Source organism: Martes martes (assembly GCF_963455335.1).
Source record: "Martes martes genome assembly, chromosome: 3".
Taxonomy (NCBI): Eukaryota; Metazoa; Chordata; class Mammalia; order Carnivora; family Mustelidae; genus Martes; species Martes martes.
This window is the reverse complement of record NC_137890.1, coordinates 102,059,094-102,085,429: the sequence shown is the minus strand read 5'-3', so window position 1 is coordinate 102,085,429 and position 26,336 is coordinate 102,059,094. Positions and strand designations below refer to the sequence as shown.

Below are 26,336 nucleotides of genomic sequence, written 5' to 3'. Positions count from 1 at the left end.
AGTCATTGGTAAGTCATTTGCCATTTTGCCCTCATTTTTGAATGGTTATTCTGACTATCTCCATGGGTGGACGTGGGGAACATTTCTGAAGCTGTAACCCTCCTGCATACCCATGTGCCATTGGCAGCTGGAGAGTCTTATAAAATCAGCACTGGCCCATGTTCTCAAGCACATTTGTAGACACCTCTCTCTGGATTAGTGCTTTAACATTTGTAAACTGTTTTCTGACAAGCTGCTTAAAATTTTTAAAGTGGTTGACTTTGGTCATTAAAATATTAACTTGGTTTTATTTTTATTTTTTTCCAGGTGTATGGTGGCTGATGAAGTAAGTGTTTTCATGATTTTTATGTCTTTTATAAAATTCCACAACCAATTTTTAGTGTCTGCTATTTACTGTGTATTCTTTGTCTTTCCGTATGACCGTATGTCTATATACAGAGAGAGGAGAGGGGACAAAGAGAATGAGAATGAATGTGTCTGTGTTTGTGTGTGCACATATTACGCACATGCAGGTGTGTACTTGAAACATATTATTATAAACATTGGTGATACAAAATTTTATGTTGTTGGCAGAGAAAGCATGAATGTGCTTTAAAATTCAGCCTCAGCTGAAACTGAACTCTTTCTTTTGGTCATAACACTGCTTGCTTAAAAGTTGAATTTTTAAAAAATTGCTCTAGAAGTTATTGTTAATTGTTCCATATGAGTGTGAAACATAATATTAAAGTACTATTTTATTATCACTAAACAAAACAGTTTGATGCATTTAAGTACCATGTACTTATATATAATATTGTTTTCTTGCTGAAATGGATGTTCTTGTTATATAAACCATGATACTTATTACATACATTCTCAGTAATGTGAATCAATAAGTTCTAATTTTTATTCAGTTTGAGAAACGTGTTGCTGTTTTCATGATTCCTTTAAAAGTAACAGCAAACGTTTAAAAAATAGAAATGAAGAAACATACTGAATTTTTTTAAAAAAAGATTTAATTTATTTATTTGACAGAGACACAGCAAGAAAGGGAACACAAGTAGGGGGGTGGGAGAGGGAGAAGCAGGCTTCCCACCGAGCAGGGAGCCTGATGCAGGGCTTGATCCCAGGACCCTGGGATCATGACCTGAGCCCAAGGCAGCTGCTTAACGACTGAGCCACGCAGGCACCCCACATACTGAATTTTTTAAAAATAAAAGTGGAACCAAAGAGATTCTCTTGATTGACTGTCTTAGCTTTAGTTAAATAAAGACTCACTAGTGGCTTATCTCCACAGTCTCTTCTTTAGGGAAGAAATGAATTACAGTGTAACATAAACAAGAATGCTGTGCAGAAAGGTTAATACAGGGTTACTTGGTTTATGCTGATTTATAATTACTGAAGTTTTTAGTTTGAACTCTTTATTCTACAGGCATTTGTTTAGATTTGATGTTAGGAGTTAGAAACATAGGGACGCCTGGGTGGCTCAGTTGGTTAAGCAGCTGCCTTCGGCTCAGGTCATGATCCCAGCGTCCTGGGATCGAGTCCCACATCGGGCTCCTTGCTCGGCGGGGAGCCTGCTTCTCCCTCTGCCTGCCACTCTGTCTGCTTGTGCTCACTCTCGCTCCTCTCTCTCTCTCTCTCTGACAAATAAATAAATAAATCTTAAAAAAAAAAAAAGGAGTTAGAAACATAGTCATTGCCTATGAAGGACTTCAACAGTGTAATTGAAGGGACAGGACATAGACATTTGGGAAACAACAGCAATTTCTATTTTGGAACAGGATGGATTCCAAAAGCCTCTTCATAAATTAATAAACTTGTTAGTCCAAAATGACTGAAAGAGGTTCACGTTTTTTGTCCCTGAGCGTTTTTCACAAATAGGAATGTAAACTTAACCTTCAACCTTCAAAACCTCAAAACTAGGCATAACCATTTTATATAATATGTATAAAATATATCTGTGATACATATATGGATGCATGTGTGTATTTATATCAGTTTTTTTATGGTAGTCCATTTAAAGGTTTTATTTATTTGTTTATTCTAGAGACAGAGTGCGCATAAGTGAGCAGGGGGAGGAGCAGTGGGGGAGGGAGAGAGAGAGAAGGAGAGAGAATCTGAAGCAGACTCTGTGCTAAGCACAGAGCCCAACATGGGACTTGATTCCATACCCCTGAGATCAGCACCTGAGCCAAAACCAGATTTCAGCGCTCAACTGAGCCACCCAGGTGCCTCTATATCAGTTTTTGAACAAATCAATTTTATGTCCATAGAGATGATACTGTGTCAGGTAACAGCCACCTTGATAATCTCTCTATGAGTGATTGAGAGGGAAAATCTTAACAGCTGTGTTACGTCATTCCTACCTTGTTCTTCACTTTGATGTCATGGAGACATCATAGACCATTTGAATGGGCCTTAAATCTATGGAAGTGTCCATGGATTGAAATAAACACTTGATTGGCCCCTTAAGCCTCCTTAACTTTTCTTCAACCAACTCCTGCTTCTCCTCAGTTAACGTTAGACTAAGGATTGTATGGACTTCATGATGAACCTTTAGATAGTAAGTTTTTCATTATACCAATTGTTTTTCCTCATCTCTTACTAATTACAGTTTCACAGCACTTGTCACATGTTGAGTGATTTCAACACCATTCTTATAACAGCATTCTTATTTCTTAATTTAATAGATTTAAAAGAACTATTTAATATCTCCTCAGCACTTAAAAAAAAAAAACCCTCCACTTTGTGTCCATCATAATTACTTCTCTCTTTTCACCCACATTTTAAAGACTCAGTCTTTTGCACCTATTTGACTTTACAGGGTTATTATGTTAAATCCTATCAATGATGTTAATTATGAAAAAAGAATCCTCAATGGTATGATACACAAATGCAAGATCATAGCACACAACCTCTAATATCCTCTGTTAGCAGTAGACTTGAAATACCATTTTTATGGAATTTTACTAAACTAATGTGCATGAAAGTTAGTAAATTAAAAGTGTTCAAGTAGAAAGAACTTTTATATATGTAAATTATGTGAACTCTGGTTTTGACCTTCATTCGGTTTCTTAATACTGTTCTCCTTTTCTTGTTCTTATCACAAAGTGGTAGTCAAGTCAGAGAAGGAAATGTAGTTTATAATTTAGAGGTCAACCACCTTTTTCTGATTTTTAAATTAAAAAGTGTATTTTGATATGATGAATATTTGACTTATCAAATAGCTGAAAGCCTTAGAAGGGCAATTTTAAATCTCTGTTATCAAACCTCCTTTTTAAAAATGCTTGAATACCCACTTGGAGTATTGTGTAATTTAGCTGTCTACTGTGATTTTTCTTCCCTAGCTTTAGAAACAAATGATTTCCTTCAAGTGGCATTCCTCCCCCTTCTAGTATTTTCCACTATTATCTTTCTTCTGATGTATTCATTCCTTGTGAACTTATATAATCTATCTATAGTATTTAAGGTAATTATTAACTTTAAATTGGAATGATGACTTAAATTCTGTTTAATTTTAATTATGTGATCATTGTGTGTTTCAGTTGTAAAGTTAAATTTCAGAGAACAACAAAGCTGCAACATATAATAAAATTAACTTTACAAACTGTTTTGAAATACTTCCTTTTCACCCTTCTCCCCCATCTTGGTTTAATGAATTAAATGTTGTTTCAAGAACTGTGTAATGAATATACAGAAACTCTTATGAATTTGTGTTCCGTAAATACTGGATTCAGACCATAGTCTATAGTCAGGCTGTTGCACTGTTATCTTGTTTTTTAATAATTACTTGTAAACCACTTTGTCCTTGTTCTTCAGTTGAAAATTATTACAAGTGTTTATTCATTAAAAAGTTGTAAATGCAGGGGCACCTGGTGGCTCAGTCAGTTAAGGGTCCAACTCTTTATTTTGGCTTGGGTCTTGCTATCCAGGTTGTGAGTTCAAGCTCTCCATTGGGCTCTACACTGGGCATGGAGCTTACTTTAAAAAGTAATTGTAAATGTGAAAAATAGTTTCACATTAACACAAACCAGGTATTTTAATAACATATCCATGAAGAAAAATATTAAAACTACACATTTCCTAACTTATTTGTCAAGTATTTAAAAACTGTTGTTCTCAGGGCATCTGCGTGGCTCAGTTGGTTAAGTATTTGCCTTCAGCTCAGGTCCTCATTGGAATCCCTGCTTAGTGGGGAGCCTGCTTTTTCCTCTGCTCCTCCTCCTGCTTGTGCTGTCTCTCTCTTTCTCTCTCTCTGTGTCAAAAAAATAAATAAAATCTTTTAAAAAAACTATTGTTTTCTGTAGAAGTATAGTATTTAGAAAATTTTACAACGTTCATTTTTACTTAAGAAGATGGGATTAATATCCTGGATTTACATAATAGCCTAATGTGTCATAATGGACAAAAGTTTCAGTACATGGATTCTGTCTTCACTTGTCTACAGTATCTGTTATCAAAGCCAGAATATTCCTTTCATCTTATGTAACATTTTTTTGTTAGTACTCTATTTTAGTCCCCCATCCCTAACATACACACACACTCTCTTTTTTTAAAGTTTCCTCCTTCCTGTTACTTGAGAAAACATTTGTGGTGGGGTGGGGGGTGGGAGGTATACCAAATAAAGCATTGCTTCCTTCCTTTTTCAAAAGAAAAGGAAACCATTTGTTAAGCTGACCTACTTGGTTTCCCTTTGTGGCTATTTTGGGACACATTAATAGATAAATATTTGGAACAAAGGCCCTATAGTCATCATTATCAATGCTTTTCTTTTGGTCAAGGTGCTTCTCTGGAAGAGGACTTTGGAGGGGAGAGGCTGTGGGACTTGTTCCATGTTGGTAGAAGTATTTCTACAGGCAAAAGTCAAGATTGAAAACTGTTGTCAGTTTCTCTGCAGGCAGAAATGTGTAGGTGTGTGGAAAGAGTGAAGGACCCCTTTTGAAAGTTATTTTTGCTCAGAAGATCTTAAAATTGGTACTGAGATATAGACTCTGCCAATATTAACTTTATAGATTTGAGGACTAAGAAAATAGACATGAAGAATTTTAGCTTTTCTTTTTTATAAACCTACCCACATTTGACAAAGTGAGCTGAGATAGCAATTTTTATTCCATTGGTATCTACGGATCTTAGATTTCCTTTACCAGGCCCAAGCTGAATTACACTCGCTCCTTGAGCTCTTCACAGTTTTGGATTTATAGCCCTCCTGTGTCTATAGATCCATTTTGTTGAGTGGTTGAGCTAGTTAAATAGTTAATACGTAACACCTGTGTGCCAGGTTCTGTTGTAATGCTTTTCATGTATTAATTTACTTCATCCTCACAACAATTCCTATGAGATGGTATTATTATTATTCTCATTTTATAAGTGAGAAAGCTGAGATACAGAGTGGTTAAGCAAATTGTCCAAGAATGTACAGCCAGTATGTACTAGGAACGGAAATATTTGACCTGAAGTAATCCAGCTCCCAAGTCTCTTTATCAATTACTATTCTATATGAAGTCTCCAGGTGCCAGACTTTCTCTATTTAGCAACAAGAGTCGTTAGAACAGAAGAATCTGGGGACGCCTGGGTGGCTCAGTTGGTTAAGCAGCTGCCTTCGGCTCAGGTCATGATCCCGGCGTCCTGGGATCGAGTCCCACATCGGGCTCCTTGCTGGGCGGGGAGCCTGCTTCTCCCTCTGCCTCCGTCTTCCAGTGCTTGCTCTCTCTCTCTCTCTCTCTCTCTCTGACAAATAAATAAATAAAATCTTTAAAAAAAAAAAAAAAGAACAGAAGAATCTGTAGGACACGGTACTCAAATGAATGAAGCTGACTGTTAGAATAAGGGTAATGGCATAAAAATTTTGTGCTGGTGAGAGTATCTGTATTCCTTTAAATCAGTATCATTTGTCTGTTTCCTTCCTTTCCTTATTTCTAAGGCTAGCCTTATTTTTTTTAACATCCTCTTTAAAAAATAATCTTTATTTTAGATTTTTAGAATTATTCAGGTTTTAAGTTTGTAGCATTATTATGTAGTACAGAGTTCTTGTGTACCCCATATCCAGTCCCCTATTATTGTCATAGATTAATATAGCGTATGTGTCTTAATTAATGAACCAATATTCATGTGTTATGATTAACTAAAGACCATAGTCTATTTAGGTTTGCTCAGTGTTTTGCTAATGTTTTTTTCTGTTCCAGATCCCATCCAGATGTCCATTGCATTTAGTAGTCATGTCTATGGAGGCATCTGGGGGTTGTGAGAGTTTCTCAGACTTTCCTTGTTTTTGAAGACCTTTATAGTTTTAGAATTAATGGTTTAGTATTTTATGGAATGACCCTTAATTGGTATTTGTCTGCTGTTTTTCTTATGATCACACTAGGGTAATGTATTTTGGGGAGGAAGGTCATAGGGGTAAATAAAGTGCTTTTGTCATTATGCCAGATCAAGACTTACCATCAATGTGACTTATTGCCATAGGTGTAATTCACATGTCTTGATACAGTGTTTGTCAGATTTCTCCATTGTAAAGTTACTATTTTTTCCTTCCTTTCCATACTGTATTTTTTTTTTTGAAAGAAAGTAACAGGGAGTTATACTCCATTTCCTTAAAAGCAGAGTAAATCCATAAATTATTTGGAATTCATGCATGCATGCATTCACTTTATCATTTGTTTATATTGTGTGGACTCCTGGATATTTATTTTTATGTTTTGGATTATTATCCACTGCTACTTTTTGTTGTTGTTGTTGTTGCTGCTCAAATTATTCTAGCTTTGGCCAGGGGGAGCTCTTTCGATTCACTCCGGTGTCCTTTTGACAAACTCCCCTTCATTGTGGACTGTTACGTTTGTCTGCGTTAGTTTTTTTGAAGGGTTTTCATTTTTATATTTTGAGCATTTTCTTACTTCTTAGTACTATAGGATGATCCAGGCTCATCTTATATATTTCTTGCCCCAGTCCTAGAATCAGCCATTTCTCTGAGAAATTCTGGCTTCTCTTTATTGGAGAATGGTATTAGAACCAGAATCTACAAATTAGGTGTGTATTCATATCTACCGGGGTGTCATTTCTTCTAGATCCTTTCAGCTGATAGAGCAAGGAAAAATGTGTGTGTGTGTATACACGCATACATACACATACTTAACAAATATTTTTATATGTAACCATCTGTTCATACTTATGGCTCCAACTTAATTATTACCACATAGTTAATTGTAGCCTCTTCCCCTTGCTTATCTATAACCTCCCATTCTGACAGTAAGAATCCTGGCTTCCACCATCTGTCATCCATTTACTTAATTGTTCAATTCCAGTATACATGTATGGTGATTTCAGTAGTGTTAACCTGTACACCCAGGGGAAAGAAAATTGTCAATTAGAATATAGTGCTTACGTACAGTTCCTTTTGCCATTTTTCTTACAGATTCCACTCAATTCTAAAATTACTTAGCTCAGCATCTTATTCCTCTACTTCCTTCAGTGAGAGTGTTTCATATTTAATGATACATTTAAATTCTTTTATCACATTCTGCATTCCATCATGGGATCCCCTGACTATTTAACTTTTTAAAAAAATTATTTGTGGACATTAAAGTTTACTCTCTGTAATGTTAACTTCTATGGCTTTTCACAAATGTTTGATGTCTTGTATTCACCATTACAGTATCATACAGAATAATTCTACTGCCTTAAACAATTCTCTTTGCTTCACATATTTAATTCTTCCCAAGCCAATACCCCCAGATAACCACTCATGTGTTTAATGACTATTATTTTGCCTTTTTTAGAATGTCATGTAATTGGAAGGACACAGTTCACTGATTTTTCAGACTGGGTTTCTTCAGTTAGTCGTATGCTTTTAAGATTGATCTGTGTCCTGGGGCACCTGGATGGCTTAGTGGATTAAAGCCTCTGCCTTCAGCTCAGGTCATGATCCCAGGGTCCTAGGATCGAGCCCCACATTGGGCTCTCTGCTCAGCAGGGAGCCTGTTTCTCCCCATCTCTCTGCCTGCCAGTCTGCCTACTTGTGATCTCTATCTGATAAATAAATAAAATCTTTAAAAAAAAAAGAGAGATTCATCTCTGTCCTTTTGTGGCTTGGAAACTTTTCCTTTTTATGACTGAATAATCCATTTTATGGATGTGCACAGTTTGTTTTTCCAGTCACTAAGATAAAGTGATAACATAGTTGCTTCCAGTCTTTGACAATTATTAAGGCTACTGTTACTGTTCACATGTAAGTTTTTGTTTGGGTAAGTTTTTAAATCAGTTGGGTAATTATCTAGAACTGCAGTTGCTGGATTGTATAGTTTGCTTAGGCTCCTAGAACTGCCTTAAGGAAGTTTCACAAGCTCTGTGGCTTAAAGGAACAGAAATTTAATCCTCTCACAATTCTGGAGGCTAGAAATCTGAACTCAAATGTGTCAGGAGGTTTGGTTCCTTCTAAGGGCTCTGAGGTAGAATACGTGTGATGCCTCTCTTCTAGCTTCAGGTGATGGCCAGCAATCCTTGGTGTTTCAGGGTTTATAAATGAATCACTTCATTGCCACCCCCATCTTCATACGCTGTTCTGTTTGTTTATGTCTCCTCTTCTTTTTTTTTTTTTTTAATTTATTTATTTGACAGAGATCACAAGTAGGCAGAGAGGCAGACAGAGAGAAAGGGGGAAGCAGGCTCCCCGCTGAGCAGAGAGCCCGATGCGGGGCTCGATCCCAGGACCCTGGGATCATGACCTGAGCCGAAGGCAGAGGCTTTAACCCACTGAGCCACCCAGGTGCCCCATCTCTCTTCTTCTTTTATAAGGATACCAGTCAGATTGAATTAAGGGCTCACCCTGCTCCAATATGACATATCATCTTAAATAACTGCATGTGCAATGACCCTATATCCAAATAAGTTTACATACTGAAGTACTGGAATGTTAAGACTTAAGTATATCTTTTTGGGGGGACACAATTAAACCCATAATATATGACAAGACTGCATTCACTTTTGTCAGAGGCTGTCAAACTGCCTTCTAAAGTGGCTGTACCATTTTGTATTTCTACTACCAATAAGTGAATGCTCTTGCTCAGCAACATTACTAATAGTTGGTATTGTCAAATTAATTTTTTTTAAATTTTAGCCATTCTACTCTGTGCAGTAGTGTCTCCTTTTTATGTTAATTTACAGTTCTCTAATGACATGATGTTGAGCATCCATTTGTGTATTTATATGCCATCTCTGTATATTTTTGGTGTGGTCTCTGTTCAGTTCTTTTCCTCATTTTTTAAAGCTGGATTGTTTCTTTTTTTGTTATTAAGATTTAAGAGTTCCTTGTCTCTTTTAGTTCCAAGTCCTTTATCAGTTACATGTTTTGCATGTATTTTCTCCCAGTTTGTGGCTTGTCTTTTTATATTCTAAAAGATGTTTTTCATAGAGCAGAAGTTTGTAATTTTAAGTCTAACTTACCAATGTTTTCTCACTGATTTTCCTTTTGGTCTTTTATCTTTTTATGCTGTGATATCTGTATTACATTGTTCTTTTTCTGATGAATGCCTTTCCTTCTGTATCCCATTCTTTCCCAACTCCATCAACAAAATCACCATTCAAAACAGTCTTCCGATACCTCTTATTCTGTATCACCATCCTTGTTGCCTCTTAGTTCCTCTGAGCTTGCATTTCTACTATAGTTTAAATTATATTCTGTACTCATCTGCTTCTCTCCCACAGACGGGAACTCCTAGGACTCAAGCCATATCTATCTAATGGTATCTGGGGAATACATTTCCTGTTAATGCTTTATGAATGAATGGATGAATGAATGAATGAATGAGAGAGAGAGAGAACTTCTTTTCTCTTATTAATGTTTCTGTTGTCATTGACTTGAAACCATTGGAACGCATCAAGTAACAACTCTTTATTTGGACAAGAGGGGTATCTTGTCTGCCAGGCACCAGTACTTTAAATCAGGTCCATAGCCTATTATCCACCTTCACTTATTCTAGGCACAGGGGTAAAGGAGAAAAGATGGAATTAGGGGATCTTTTAATACACTTTATTAAAAAATTTAGGTACACTCTTTTTGCTTTCCTTTAAGTTATCTTTTAGTGTGAATGTTTTTTTGTTTTTTTGTGTTTTTTTTTTTTTTTTTTTTACCTAGAGTACTAGCTAAGTACAAATTCAATTGATTGCATTTTTCAATTTTAAAGAAGTTTACCCTGATTTCTTTGGAAGCTGATGTAATTTTGTTGAGGGCTCCTGGTATTTCATACAGCTGGGTTATTACAATGTTCTCTCAATAATATTGGAAAAAATCCAAACTGAAAAGCAGAGGTGTCTGCACTGGGAAATTAAACCCTACCCAGATACAATCAGATACAAAACATCTTTCTGGAATTTAATGTTTACAGTCCACAAATGCATTTGAAAGGCTCTGCTTCTATTACCGAACCTTAAGGCAACTTTATTATACATTAACACTTCCAAGTACATTATAAAGTGGATGTTACAAACATTCCTACCTCACCAGTTCTGGTTTTTTTTTTTTTTTTTAAGATTTTGTTTCTTTATTTGACAGACAGAGATCACAAGCAGGCAGAGCAGCAGGCAGAGACAAAGGGGGAAGCAGGCTCCCTGCTGAGCAGAGAGCCCAATGCGGGGTTTGATCCCAGGACCCTGAGATCATGACCTGAGCTGAAGGCAGAGGCTTAATCCACTGAGCCACCCAGGTGCCCCATCACCAGTTGTTGTTTTTTTCTTTTCTCTTTCTCTTTTTTTAAATTAACATACAGTGTATTATTTGCTTCAGGGGGACAGGTCTGTGAATCATCAGTCTTACACAATTCACAGCACACATCTTAGCACATGCTCTCCCCAATGTCCATAACCCAGCCACCCTATCCCTCCCTCACCACCCCCCAACAACCCTATTTGTTTCCTGAGATTAAGTCTCTTATGGTTTGTCTCCCTCCCTGGTTCCATCTTGTTTCGTTTTTTCCCTCCCTATCCCCACAACCCCCTGCCCTGCCTCTCAAATGCCTCATATTAGAGAGATCATATGATAATTGTCTTTCTGTGATTGACTTATTTCACTTAGTGTAATATGCTCTAGTTCCATCCACGTCATTGCAAATGGCAAGATTTCAATTTTGATGGCTGCATAGTGTTCCATTATACACCCCCCCCCCAACACATCTTCTTTATCCATTCATCTATTGATGGACATCTAGGTTCTTTTACAAATGTTGAGTTTCTCTGTGATGTTTTATTTGAAATGGCTTATGTTGCTTTTAAAAAGTTTAAGAAGTGTTTTTATAGATTTTTAGTGTCCTGTTTTTGTACATTACACTGATATGAATTATGTATCTTTCTTAACCTTTACCTAATTTTACTCATAAGTGATCCAAAAAGTTATAGGAGAATGATTCAATATTTGTTATTTTTTCCAAGTTCTAATCTCATTCTTCTCTCAACCTCTAAAGCTAATTTAGAATGGTAAACTAAAATATATTTTTGATGATATTTTCATGTTGTGAAATATTATGCATCTAAGCCTGTTGGAAATGAAATGTTTCTTGAGAGTCAAAGTTTTTAGGACAGCCAAGCATCCAGTTTTTTAAAAATCTAATGATTTTGAAAGGAAGATTTTTTTTCCATATGATTTCTATGTCTCTGTGTCTTTAAACATTGTATACTAAGGTTAATTTAAACTTTTTTTATTTACTCAAGGTTATCAATGAGAAAAGTTAGGCCCTTTACTTAAATCTCAGGCTATTTTGTTATGTGTCTGCTTGTAATTCTTTATTTTTGCTACTCCAAGTCCTTTTTCTTCCATGTCTTAAGTTTCAAATGTTAATAAAAATTCAACTGAGTAAAATTTAAAGATCTAATTGGCTTTATTAATTGATTGATGAATGAGACAGCATACCATCTAGAAGTAGAGGAGAGCTCTAAAGTGCTAAGCAAAAGGTGTTCAAAGGCAGGAAAAGAATGGAAAGAAATTATTAATAAAGAATTCATTATTTTAGGCAAGGTCTCCCTCCTAAGAGGATCAGAAGGGGTCTACCAATAAATTTCCTAGTGCTGACCAGGAAACTCCCATGTTGACTGGTTAAAAGTGACCTTTAAAGGGGTTTGAAACTGCAGTTAGGTTAGGTATTAAGTCTTGGTTTATTGACTTGGGACCTTATGCTAAGTGATGCCATTTTGGGGCCTCTGGTTTTCTTTTGAACACTTAGCCCCTTTGATCATACCTTGAGCTTAGCTGAGATGTGACCAGAATTTAAGGCATTATTTCCACTTTCAGCTACTCCTCTGAAGTTCTCACAGTTGCTTTTCCTTTGTGTGGTGTTCACAGTTCATGATGTTTTCACTTGACCTCTGTGATACTCACACATTCACAATTTGTAAGTTGGCCGTTCTCGTAGTTCTTTTGCCATTTCAGTCTTAGGGAGATCATTTGTTTGGTGGTTCGTGGCTACAAATATGCGTTTAAAACTTTTGAGAGAATATAACACACCAGGGACATTATTATGATTACTATAAACAGGTTAATTCCTACTGTTCTGAGTGTACTTTGAAGCCCTGGTTCCCAAGACCCAAACCAATCAAAATCAAACAAGTGAAATAAGACCCTCCTGAAGGAGTCATTCTTTAAGCCAAATGACTTGCTTGGTGATTTTATGTAAGTGAGTTTCAACCTCCACGAAAGTGTTAATCCAAGTATAGCACATGGTGTTGACCACAGCACACACCTCCTCGCTCAGGTAAAATATAATCAAGAGCTATATTATCCAGAACTCTTTTAGCCAAAGGGTCTAAGAGTCTTTGTTGGCACCTATTGCTTTAACATCAGATTCTGCAGTAATTTCAAGAATTAAGGACAAGTTCCTGATCATAACCTCCTTTACATTTATCCTTAACCAGGGCAGTGGGGACCTGCCAAAAGGAGTGAATCCTCGAATCACTGGTAGGTCCTTTCCGACTCATGATGAAAATCCAGGGGAGTCAACCAATAAGATTTCAGTTTGCTTTTTTCCTAGCCTGAAATAAAAGTATGCTCTAAATTCTAATTGTTGCCCCCCTAGCAGTGGCCTGGGAGATATAGTTAAGGTTGTTATCTTTCTAGGCCAGAGTCAGAATAAAGGAAAGGAAAGAAGGAGAAAGGGTACCATGTTTAGTTAAAGTATGAAGCCTTAATCTGTCCTCTTGGGCAGAAGCAGTCTTCCTTGATGTCAGCTGCTTCTCTTCCTCATCAATTTGTTTTGGAGGTGTCCAGCATCTATAAAGGACCAGGTATCAGGTAGGTGTGTGATGTGTATCCAAGGATCAGTACCTTTCATTTTACAACATTGTTAGTGGTCAGAAGCACTTGGTAAATTCCCTTCCAATAGGACTTGCGTGCTGTCTTCCTCTTCCTCTTTCTAGAATACCCAGTCACTGATCTCTAGACTGTAGCCAACACATTCCTTTCAACTGGAATCCAGAAAGGTTTTTTAAAAAATGTTATTGACAGGCTTAAGTATAAGACATTAGAGACTAATAGTAGGTTGTCTTACTAGCATTAGACAAGGGATCAGCAGACAGTTATATACTCATAGATTCCAAGAAGTGTATAAGGTTTTCATTAAGGCTCATATGTTTTGCCCAGTGAAATAGGTGCCTCAGTCACTGGAGAGTTTACAAAGTTATACCCCCAAGTGGGAAGTACATTTTCATATAGTTTCTTTGCCAATATGAGGGCATCAGCCTAGCCACAGGAAAAGGCTTCAACCCATCTAGAAAATATGTATACACTAATAAGAACATAATTGATAACCCATACTAAGTGGCGGATGAATGAAGTCACACTACATGTGTTCAGAGAGTCCAGAGGAGGAATCTGAGGCCTCTAGAAACAAAAATAGTTTTTCCAGGTATCTGATCTGACAAATCAGATATTGTTGGTAGACTTTTGTTGCATTATTACAGAAGATTCCCCACCAGTATCTCTTTATAATTTGAGTCACCTTAAATGTACTATGGTAGGTGAAGGAACATAAAAACCAGTAAGTGGGGCTTGCCAAGGAGCCATGTGGCTGTCTTGGTTTTCCTAGAGCCCTGTTTATTTAATTTACAGCCATTGTTCACCCACTTTAATTTCTCTGATTCGGGAGCAGATTACTGCCATGTTACAAAGACATCAGGATGGCTAAAGCCTGATAATGAGGCGTAAAAAGTCCATTTGCAGAAGCAGAATGGACTTTTTCACCACATGCCAACAGTTTTAAAAATACAATGTAAAGTAAATTTAGTACTACTTTTTTTTTTTTTTTAAAGATTTTATTTGTTTGAAAGCAAGTAAACGAGAGAGGAAGAGAGAGAGGGGAAACACAAGCCGAGGGAGGGGCAGAAGGAGAAACAGACTCCCTGCTGAGCAATCAGTCCTGGGCTCATCCCAGGACTCCAGGATCATAACATGAACTGAAGGCAGAGGCTTAACAGATTGAGCCACCCAGGTGCCTCTTAGTACTACTTCTTTTTTTTTCACTTGATTTTTAAAAAAATTTTTATTAACATATAATGTATTATTTGCTTCAGAGGTATAGGTCTCTGAATCAACAGTCTTAAACAGTTCATAGCACTCACCATAGCACATACCCTCCCCAATGTCCATAACCCAGCCACCCTATCCCTCCCCCCACCACCCCCAGCAACCCTCAGTTTGTTTCCTGAGATTAAGAGTCTCTGATGATTTGTTTCCCTCCCGATCCCATCTTTGTTTCATTTTTTCCTTCCCTACCCCCCAAACCCCCCTCCCTTCCAGAGAGATTATCATATGATCTCTCTGATATGAAGAATTTCTTCATATCAGATTCTTCATATCAATTCTTAATATCAATTCTTAATATCAGAGAGATCATATGATAATTGGATTTCTCTGATTTACTTACGTCGCTCAGCATAATAACCTCTAGTTCGATCCAGGTTGTTGCAAATGGCAAAATTTCATTTCTTTTGATGACTGCATAGTGTTCCGTTGTATATATATGTATACCACATCTTCTTGATCCATTCATCTGTCGATGGATGTCTAGCTTCTTTACATAGTGTGGCTATTGTGGGCATTGCTGCTATAAACATTCAGGTGCACATGCCCCTTCAGATCACTACATTTGTATCTTCAGGGTAAATACCCAGTAGTGTGATTGCTCGGTTGTAGGGTAGCTCTCTTTTCAACTTTTTGAGGAACCTCCATGCTGTTTTCCGCAGTGGCTGCACCAGCTTAAATTCCCAGCAACAGCGTAGGAGAGTTCTGCTTTCTCCACACCCTTGCCAACATCTGTCGTTTCCTGACTTGTTATATTTAGCCATTCTGACTGGTGTGAGGTGGTATCTCACTGTAGTTTTGATTTGTACTTCCCTGATGCCGAGTGATGTGGAGTATTTTTCATGTGTCTGTTGGCCGTTTGGATGTCTTTTTTGCAGAAATGTCTGTTCATGTCTTCTGCCCATTTCTTTGTTGTTGTTGTTGTTGTTGTTTTTAAGATTTTATTTATTTACTTGACAGAGATCACAAGTAGGCAGAGAGGCAGGCAGAGACAGAGAGGGAAGTAGGCTCCCTGCCGATCAGAGAGCCCGATGCAGGCTCGATCCCAGAACCCTGGGATCATGACCTGAGCTGAAGGCAGAGGCTTAACCCACTGAGCCACCGAGGTGCTCCTTCTGCCCATTTCTGGATTGGATTATTTGTTCTTTGGCCGTTGAGTTTGATAAGTTCTTTATAGATTTTGGGTACTAGCCCTTTATCTGATATGTCGTTTGCAAATATCTTCTCCCATTCTGTCAGTTGTCTTTTGGTTTTGTTAACTGTTTCCTTTTCTATGCAAAAGCTTTTTATTTTGATGAAGTCCCAATAGGTCATTTTTGCCCTTGCTTCCCTTGACTTTGGTGATGTTTCTAGGAAGAAGTTGCTGTGGCTGAGGATGAAGAGGTTGCTGCTGGTGTTCTCCTAAAGGATTTTGATGGATTCCTGTCTCAGATTGAGGTCCTTCACCATTTTGAGTCTATTTTTGTGTGTGGTGTAAGGAAATGGTCTCAGTTTCATTCTTCTGCATGTGGATGTCCAATTTTCCCAACACCATTTGTTGAAGAGACTGTCTTTTTTCCATTGGACATTCTTTCCTGCTTTCTCAAAGATTAGTTGACCATAGAGTTGAGGGTCTATTTTTGGGCTCTATATTAGTCTTCCATTGATCTGTGTGTCTGTTTTTGTGCCAGTACTATACTGTCTTGATGGTGACAGCTTTGAATAGAGCTTGAAGTCTCAAATTGTGATGCCACCAACTTTGGCTTTCTTTTTCAACATTCCTCTGGCTATTCAAGGTCTTTTCACATAAATTCCATATAAATTTTAGGATTATTTGTTCCACTGCTTTGAAAAAAATTGATGGCATTTTGATAGGGATTGCATTAAACATGTAGATTGCTTTAGGTAGCATAGACATTTTCACAATATTTATTCTTCCAATCCATGAGCATGGAACATTTTTCCATTTCTTTGTGTCTTCCTCAATTTCATTCATGAGTACTTTATAGTTTTCTGAGTACAGATTCTTTGCCTCTTTGGTTAGGTTTATTCCTAGGTATCTTATGGTTTTGGGTGCAATTGTAAATGGGATTGACTCCTTAATTTCTCTTTCTTCTGTCTTGCTATTGGTGTATAGAATGCAACTGATTTCTGTGCATTGATCATTGATTATGTATCCTGCTACTTTACTAAATTCCTGTACAAGTTCTAGCAGATTTGGAGTGGAATTTTTTGGGTCTTCCACATAAAGTATTATATCATCGGCAAAAAGTGATAGTTTGACCTCTTCTTTGCCGATTTGGATGCCTTTTTAATTTCTTTTTGCTGTCTGATTTCTGAGGCTAGGACTTCTAGCACTGTGTTGAATAGCAGTGGTGGTAATGGACATCTCTGCCGTGTTCCTGACCTTAGAGGAAAAGCTCTCAGTTTTTCCTCCATTGAGAATGATATTCCCTGTGGGTTTTTCATAGATGGCCTTGATGATATTGAGGAATGTACCATCTATCCCTACACTTTGCAGAGTTTTTATCAAGAAAGGATGCTGTACTTTGTCAAATGCATTTTCAGCATATATTGAGAGTATCATATGGTTCTTGTTCTTTCTTTTTATTTTTTAAAGATTTTATTTATTTATTTATTTATTTATTTATTTGTCAGAGAGAGAGAGAGAGCACACAAGCAGACAGAGTGGCAGGCAGAGGCGGAACGAGAAGCAGACTCCCTGCCGAGCAAGGAGCCTGATTTGGGACTCCATCCCAGGACCCTGGGATCATGACCTGAGCCGAAGGCAGTGGCTTAACCGACTGAGCCACCCAGGAGCCCCTCTTTTATTAATGTATTATATCACATTGATTGGTTTGCAGATGTTGAACCAACCTTGCAGCCCTGGAATAATTCCCACATGGTTGTGGTGAATAATCCTTTTAATGTACTGTTGGATCTATTGGCTAGTTATTTTGGTGAGAATTTTCGCATCTGTGTTCATCAAGGATATTGGTCTGTAATTGTCCTTTTTGGTGGGGTCTTTGGTTTTAGGAATCAAGGTAATGCTGGCCTCATAAAATGAGTTTGGAAGTTTTCCTCCCATCTCTGTTTTTTGATGCAGTTTCAGGAGAATAGGTATTAATTCTTCTTAAATGTTTGGTAGAATTCCCCTGGGAAGCCGTCTGGCCCTGGGCTCTTGTTTGTTGGGAGATTTTTGATGACTGCTTCAATCTCCTTACTGGATATGGGTCTGTTCAGGTTTTCTGTGTTTTCCTGGTTCAGTTTTGGTAGTTTATACATCTCTAGGAATGCATCCATTTCTTCCATATTGTCAAATTTGCTGGCGTATAGTTGCTCATAATATGTTCTTATACTTGTTTGTATTTCTTTGCTGCAGGTTGTGATCTCTCTTCTTTCATTCATGATTTTATTTATTTGGGTCCTTTCTCTTTTCTTTTTGATAAGTCTGGCCAGGGGTTTATCAATCTTATTAATTCTTTCAAAACAACCAGCTCCTGGTTTCATTGATTTGTTCTTCAGTTCTTTTGGTTTCTATTTCATTGATTTCTGCTCCGATCTTTACTATTTCTCTTCTTCTGCTGGGTTTAGGATTTCTTTGCTGTTCTTTCTCCAGCTCCTATAGGTGTATTCATAGGTTATGTCCTTGAGACCTTTCTTTTTTCTAGAGAAAGGCTTGTATCGCTATATACTTTCCTCTCAGGACTGCCTTTGCTGTGTCCCACAGATTTTGAACAGTTGTGTTTTCATTATCATTTGTTTCCATGAATTTTTTCAATTCTTCTTTAATTTCCTGGTTGGCCCATTCATTCTTTAGTAGGATGCTCTTTAGCCTCCATGCATTTGAGTTCTTTCCAACTTTCCTTTCGTGATTGAGTTCTAGCTTCAGAGCATTGTGGTCTGAAAATATGCAGGGAATGATCCCCATCTTTTGGTACCGGTTGAGACCTGATTTGTGACCCAGGATGTGATCTATTCTGGAGAATGTTCCATATGCACTAGAGAAGAATGTATATTCTGTTGCTTTGGGATGGAATGTTCAGAATATATCTGTGATGTTCATCTGGTCCAGTGTGTCACTTAAGGCCTTTTTTCCCTTGTTGATCTTTTGCTTGGATGATCTGTCCATTTCAGTGAGAGGGGTGTTAAAGTTCCTTACTATTATTGTATTATTGTTGATGTGTCTCTTTGATTTTGTTATTAATTGGTTTATATAATTGGCTGCTCCTAGGTTAGGGGCATAGATATTTAAAATTGTTCGATCTTATCAGACAGACCCTTTGAGTATGATCTAGTGTCCTTCTTATTCTCTTATTATAGTCTTTGGCTTAAAATCTAATTGATCTGATATAAGGATTGCCATCCCAGCTTTCTTTTGATGTCCATTAGCATGGTAAATTGTTTTCCACCCCCTCACTTTAAAGCTGGAGGTGACTTTAGGTCTAAAATGAGTTTCTTGTCGAGATCATATTGATGGGTTTTGTTTTTTTAATCCATTATGATACCCCATGTCTTTTGATTGGGGCATTTAGCCCATTTACATTCAGGGTAACTATTGAGAGATAAGAATTTATTGCCATTGTATTGCCTGTAAGGCAACTGTTACCGTATATTGTCTCTGTTCCTTTCTGGTCTACTACTTTTAGGCTCTCTCTTTGCTTAGAGGACCCCTTTCAATGTTTTCTTAGGGCTGGTTTGGTGTTTACAAATTCTTTTAATTTTTGTTTGTCCGGGAAGGTTTTTGTCTCTCCTATTTTCAGTGATAGCCTAGGTGGATATAGTATTTTGGCTGCATGTTTTTCTCGTTTAGTGTTCTGAATATATCATGCCAGTTCTTTCTCGCCTGCCAGGTCTCTGTGGATAAGTTTGCTGCCAATCTAATATTTTTACCATTGTACGTTACAAACTTCTTGTTCCAAGCTGCTTTCAGGATTTTCTCTTTGTCACTAAGACTTATACGTTTACTATTAGATGACGGGGTGTGGACCTATTTTTATTGATTTTGAGGGGGGTTCTCTGTGCCTCCTGGATTTTGATGCTTGTTCCCTTTGCCATATTAGGGAAATTCTCTACTATAGTTCTCTCCAATGTACCTTCTGCCCCCCTCTCTCTTTCTTCTTCTTTTGGAATCCCAATTATTCTAATATTGTTTCGTCTTATGGTGTCACTTATCTCTCGAATTCTCCCCTCATGGTCCAGTCATTGTCTCTCTTTTGCTCAGCTTCTTTATTCCCCATGATTTGATCTTCTCTATCACTAATTCTTTCTTCAGCCTCATTTATCCTAGCAGTTAGAGCCTCCATTCTTGATTGCACCTCATTAATAGCTTTCTTGATTTCAGCTTGGTTAGATTTCGGTTCTTTTTTTTTTCCTCCAGAAAGGGCTTTCATTTCTCCAGACAGGGTTTCTCTAATATCTTCCATGCCTTTTTGAGCCCTGAGAATCGTCATTCTGAATTCTCGATCTGACATATTACCAATGTCCATATTGATTAGGTGACTAGCCATCAGTACTTCTTGTTCTTTTTTTTGTGGTGAGTTTTTCCGCTTTGTAATTTTATCTAGATATGAATATATGAACAGAGAATAAAATACTAAAAGGGTGGCAAGACCCCAGAAAAATGTACACTAATGAAATCAGAAGAGACTGCAAATTGGAGGGAGAAGAAAGGGGGCAAAAAGAAATTTTAAAAATTGTTTTAAAAATATAAAAAATATATATATAGTTAAATATATATTTTTAAATATATATGTTTATATATATTTAAAAATATATGTTTATATATATTTAAAAATATATATATAAATATATAAAAATACATAAATATATAAAAATAGATATATAAATATATAAATTGTATAAATATAAAATACACACGCGCGCACGCACGTGCGCACACACACACACACACACACACACATATATATATATATATATATAGTAGACTGTTGAATAGAACAGAGCCACCCACTTGATTTTGTGTATATTTTGGTCTCTTAGAAGAAACTACCTACCAAAATTTTAAAGAAAGAAAAACTTATATATATACAAAAATAAGGATAAACATGATGAAGGGATGGAATATGACTGTAAAGATGAAACTTTAAAGAAGTTCTAAAAAAGGAATTGATACAAAAATAAGGATAAACACGATGAAGGGATGGAATATGACTGTAAAGATGAAACTTTAAAAAAGTTCTAAAAAAGGAATTGATAAGATAAGTTGTTTCGAAAAAGAATATGAACGTGGAGACAATTTGCTCAGGCTGGAGACTAGAACAAAACCGTGGTCTTGATTTAGGGTATATTTTGATCTATTAGAAGAAATTGTATCCCAGAATTTTTTAGAAGAAAAAACCATATATGTATACAAAAAATAAAGTTATATACAATGAAGAGTATAATATGAGTATAGTAATGAAGGTTTAAAAAGTTTTTTTTTTTAGAAATGTATTGTTAAGATGAACTAGTTAAAAATGTTAAAAGAGGAAAGTGGAAAAGTTAAAAAATTAGAATAAGAAAAAAGTAAAATAAAAAAATTTAACTTAATTTAATTAATTAAATTAACTTATAATTTGAATTTATATTTTAGAAGACTATAGAATCATGGGGAGAAAGCCATAAATTCCATGCTTTGCCTTCCCCTCCTCTGGAATTCTGCTGTTCTCCTTGATCAGTGAACTTGATCTTGGCTGGATGTTCTTGCTGATCTTCTGGGGGAGGGGCCTGTGGTAATGATTCTCAAATGTCTTTGCCTGAGGCGGAATTGCGCTGCCCTTGCCAGGGGCCAGGCTGAATAATCTGCTCGGATTTGCTCTCGGGAGCGTTTGTTCCCTGAATGCTTTCTGTAGAGCTCTGGAGAAGCGGATGAAAATGGCGGCTTCCCAATCTCTTGCCCGGAGGAGCCGAGAGCTCGGGGCCCCACTCCTCAGTGCACCCTTGGAGGAAATCAATCAATCACTCCCATCTCCCTGATCTCTGGCCACCCTCCAAGCTCACCTGGCTTGTGACCAAGCATTTCTCTGTCACATAGTCCTGTTTGGAGTCTCCAAACCCAGCAGATTCCTGCTGCACTGCTCTTCTGGCAGAGAAAGGTGGGTCTCCCCAAATCTGTCACTTGTGGGGTCCCTGCTCAAAGAGCCATGGCCCAACTGTGCCACAGATCACCGTTTAAAGTAACCCCAAGCTCAGAGCTTACTCCTCTCCTCCGTTTCTGTAGTCAGCTTCCCTGCTCTGATACCTGCGAGGTCTGCCACACTTACTTAGACACCCCCGATCCTTCTCTGACCCCGCGGGACCTGAGACCACACTGTCCCTGCGAGAGCTCCACCCCTGCTTATCCTCTGTAGTGATGTCCCTCAGTTGAGCAGACTTCTAAAAGTTCAGATTTTGTGCTCCGTTGCTCCACTGCTTGTCAGGAGCCAGCCCCTGCCCCATGTTCTATGTTCCCATGCTTTGGATTCACTTCTCTGCACATCCTCCCTTTCAGAAAGTGGTCAATTTTCTGTTCCTAGAATTGCTGCTCTTCATCTCTTCTATCTCCTGTTGGGTTTGTAGGTGTTTGGAATGGTTTGATAACTATCTAGCTTAACTCCTGCAACCTGATGTTATCTCAGTCTGCTACTTCTCCGCCATCTAGACTCTCCTCCTCTTTTCTTTAACTTTAATATCACTAGTACTTCAGTAATTTAAAATCAGCTCTGGTTAGATCTTAACATATGCGTCATCCTCACATAAATGGACTTTTTATTTGTGCTTATTGTTACAGTCATTAATATTTTGCAAGTGACATTTATTTTGATTCTAAACCCAATTTGAATTTATATTTTAGGAAGTTATTTTAGATAACATTTTCATTAAGTTTTCTATAGTTCCAATATATTATATTTTCTCTACTCAACTGGTTCTACAAAAGCAGTCAATTTTTTTTGACATGGATAATATTTAATAAATGAGGACTGTGACTAGCATATGATGCCATTATCATAATTTTGACATATCTCATTTCTTTTCATGGATTAAAATTGAATTTTGTAACTAGTAATTGACGGCTATATACTTTTGTGCCTTTTTTATACATAGATTGATTTAAGAAATTTGGAGCCATCATTTGTTCTAGTAGAAGACCAAGAAAAAGAGAACATATAAGATATCCAATAAGATATTTACCAATATTGGGAAAGCAAGTGGCATCCCTACCCAATAAACATGTCAGGAACTGAATATATTTCACCTTTTCCCTGGGGTTCATGTGACATTTCATTATAGGAGAAATTATCTGTAACTTTATCTAATATGGAAGCAGGCTATACATATTCTTCCATAAGGAAGAAAATTACATAGTTTGAACCCAGGGATATCTATCTTGATAGGGGGTGGTTTCTTTGGGACATACACACACACACACACACACACACACACACACACACACACACACCCCTCTCTCTAAATATTCTCTAAACATACAAAAATTTACTTTTAAGTAATAAAATATTGATGGTTTTCTCTTTCTTATTCCTTAGTATCCCAGGATTTTTCTTTACAGCTTAAGCAAATTTAAACAGCAATTTTAATTTTTGGTAAGATTCCATGTCTTTTTCTAAAATGACAAATTCATTTTGGAGCCTTATTTGATTCACATTCTTGTTTCCATCCCAGCTATAATATTCTAGCCCAATCTGAGTCTTTGTTGGCCGTCTTTTACTTTTTAACTGATGAAAGCTTATCTACCCAAGTCATTAAGGATCCATTTTTAGTCAATAGTGGCATTTTGGCAACTGGTAGAAGATGTGATTAGCATTTTGTTTCTTTTTGCATGTTTCCTTTTCATTTTATATGACCATTTAAGTGAGTTCTTACTTTTCTCTTAAAAAAACTTTTCTTAAGAGGGCTTCTTTTTTACTTCTTTGTTATATATGTAAGACTCATCTTGAAAGGGTCTCAGTTCAGAATCTGAGTACTGAATCTCTGACATTACTTAATTAATGTCTTCAAAAATTACTGGATTGAGATTTCAAGTACTTTCTCAGGGTTCTTAAGTGATTGCTATATGTCAACACATGAACTGACAGATTAATGCAAGTACTTTTTAAACTGAGAGCATTGTAATAACCTTGTAAAAATGTTATCTCTGAAGCTCTGATTGGTTTGCTTTTCATTCATATACATTTGATTCCTTATTTTGGAAGAATTTTCTTCATGTCTCAAATAAAGTGTAGACTTATTTATTTACTTCTACCACAATGTTTATGTGTCACTATATAACTGAAGAAAATATTATTTTAATATTCTAGTCTAAATTTCAAAATGAGATCCTTTACTCTTAATTCTCATGTTGTCTTAAAAGTAATTACAGTGTTGCTGTATAAAAAAGGATACAGAGCATCCCACTGTAGTCATTTACTGTGCTTAAGCAAGGGATTTATTCATCTTACCTTTTATAAAATCTTACATTGATTTTAACTATGATTATCAGTGACAATAATAAGGCTTGAGAAGTACAGATATTTACTGTCCACCGAGGCACCCCAGGATTTCATTTTTTTATGGCTGAATGATATTCCCATGTGTGTGTGTGTGTGTGTGTGTGTACACGCACACACCCATCTTCTATCCATTCATCTATCTATGGACCCTTGGGCTGCTTACATAATTTGGCTGCTGTAAATAAAGCTGCAATAAACACAGAGGTGCATGTGTCCCTTTGAATACGTGTTCTTATATTTTTTGGATGAATACCCAAACTACAATTGCTAGATCATGGGGTAGTTCCATTTTAAACTTTTTGAGGAACCTCCATACTGTTTTATACAGTGACTATACCAGTTTTCGTTCTCAACAGCAGTGTAAGAGGGTACCTTTTTCTCCACATCCTAGGCAACACTTGTTTTTTCTCTTTTTTATTTTAGCCCTTCTGACAAGTGCGAGGTAGCATCTCATTGCAGCTTGATTTGCATTTCCCTGATGATGAGTGATATCGAGCATCCATTTTAATTTTTTTATTGTGTTTTATTTTTTAGAGAGGGAGGTGAGGGAGTAGAGAGAAAGGGAGAGAGGGAATCTTTATCAGACTCCATACCCACCATGGAGCCCAGTGTGGGGCTTCATCTCATGACCTTGAGATCATGCCCTTTGCCGAAATCAAGAGTCAGACGGTTAACCGACTAAGCAATCCAAGCACCCCCCGCATCTTTTCATGTGTCTGTTGGCTATCTATTTGTCTTTGGAAAAATGTCTGTTCATGTCTTCTGCCCAATTTTTAATTGGATTATTTGGTTTTTAGGTGTTGAATTCTATAAGTTCTTTATATACTTTAGATACTAACCTGTTATCTGATATGTCATTTGTAAATATCTTCTCCCATTCCATAGGATGCATTTTAGTTTGCTGATTGTTTTCCTTCGCTGTGCAAAAGCTTTTTATTTTGATGTAGCCACAGTAGTTTATTTTTGCTTTTGTTTTCCTTACTTCAGGAGACAGGTCTACAAAGAAATTGCTATGAATGATATCAAAGAAGTTACTGCCTGTGTTCTTTTCTAGGGTTTTTGTGGTTTCAGGTCTCACAATTAGGTCCTTAATCCATTTTGAGTTTATATTTGTGTATGGTGTAAGAAAGGGGTTTACTTTCATTCTTTTGCTTGTTACTGTTTGGATTTACCAACACCATTTGTCAAAGTGATTTTCTTTTTCCCATTGGATATTCTTTCCTTCTTTGTTGAAGATTAATTGACCATAGGATAATGGGTTTATTTCTGGGTTTTCTATTCTGTTCCATTGATCTATGTGTCTATTTTTGTGCCAGTACCATACTCTTGATTACTCCAGCTTTGTAATGTAATTTGAAATCCGGAATTATGATGCCTGCAGCAGAAGTCTTTTTGAAGAATGCTTTTACTCTTAAGGATCTTCTGTATTTTCATAAAATTTTAGGATTGTTTGTTCTAGTTCTGTGACAAATGCTGTTGATATTTTCTTTCTTTCTTTTTTTTCTTTCTTTTCTTTTTTGCTCTTGGTATTTTGATAGGCTTTGCATTAAATATATAGATGGCTTTGCATAGTATAGAGATTTTAAAAATCTTTGTTCTTCCAGTCCATGAGCATGGAATGTCTTAACATTTCTCTTTGTCCTCCTCAGTATCTTTCATCAGTGTTTTTATAGTTTTCAGAGTACAGATCTTTAAAATCTTTGGTCACGTTTATTTCTAGGTATCTTTTTATTTGGGGTGCAATCGTAAATGGAATTGTTTCCTTAATTGCTCTTTCTGCTGCCTCATCAGTGTTGTATAGAAATGCAACCGATGGGACACTGGCTGGCTCAGAAGAGGATGGAACTTTTGATCTTGGCATTCTGGGTTTGAGCTCCACATTGAGTTAGAGATATCTTAACAAAAATATTGGGAAAAAAAGTGACAGATATCTGTGCGTTGATTTTGTATCCTGTGAGTTAACTGAATTCGTTTATCAGTTCTACCAGTTTTTTGGTGGAGTCTTTGGGTTTTTTCTATATAGTATCATGTCATCTGCAAATAGTGACAGTTTTACTTCTTCTTTACTGATTTCAGTGGCTTTGATTTCTTTTTGTTGTCTAATTGCTGTGGCTAGGACTTCCAATACCATGTTGAATAAAAGTGGTAAGAGTGGACATCCTTGTCTTTTTCTTGACCATATGGGAAAAGCTCTCAATTTTTCCCCATTGAGGATGACGTTAGCTCTGGGTTTTTCATATTTCTGTGTTCTGTCTACCCTTTCTTCATGGAGGTTTTGTTGTTGTTTTTTTTTTTTATCATGAATGGATGTTGTACTGTCTCAAATGGTTTTT

General features: G+C 36.8%; 1 protein-coding gene across 1 annotated transcript in view; it reads left to right on the top strand.

Moving 5' to 3' along the window:
* ZRANB3 (zinc finger RANBP2-type containing 3) overlaps positions 1 to 26,336 on the top strand; it is a 296,350-nt gene that overhangs the window by 120,940 nt on the left and 149,074 nt on the right. Inside the window, exon 3 of the mRNA XM_080799794.1 lies at positions 307 to 325. Within this exon, the coding sequence (XP_080655920.1) occupies positions 307 to 325 (19 nt within the window). The remainder of the gene's footprint in view (positions 1 to 306; positions 326 to 26,336) is intronic.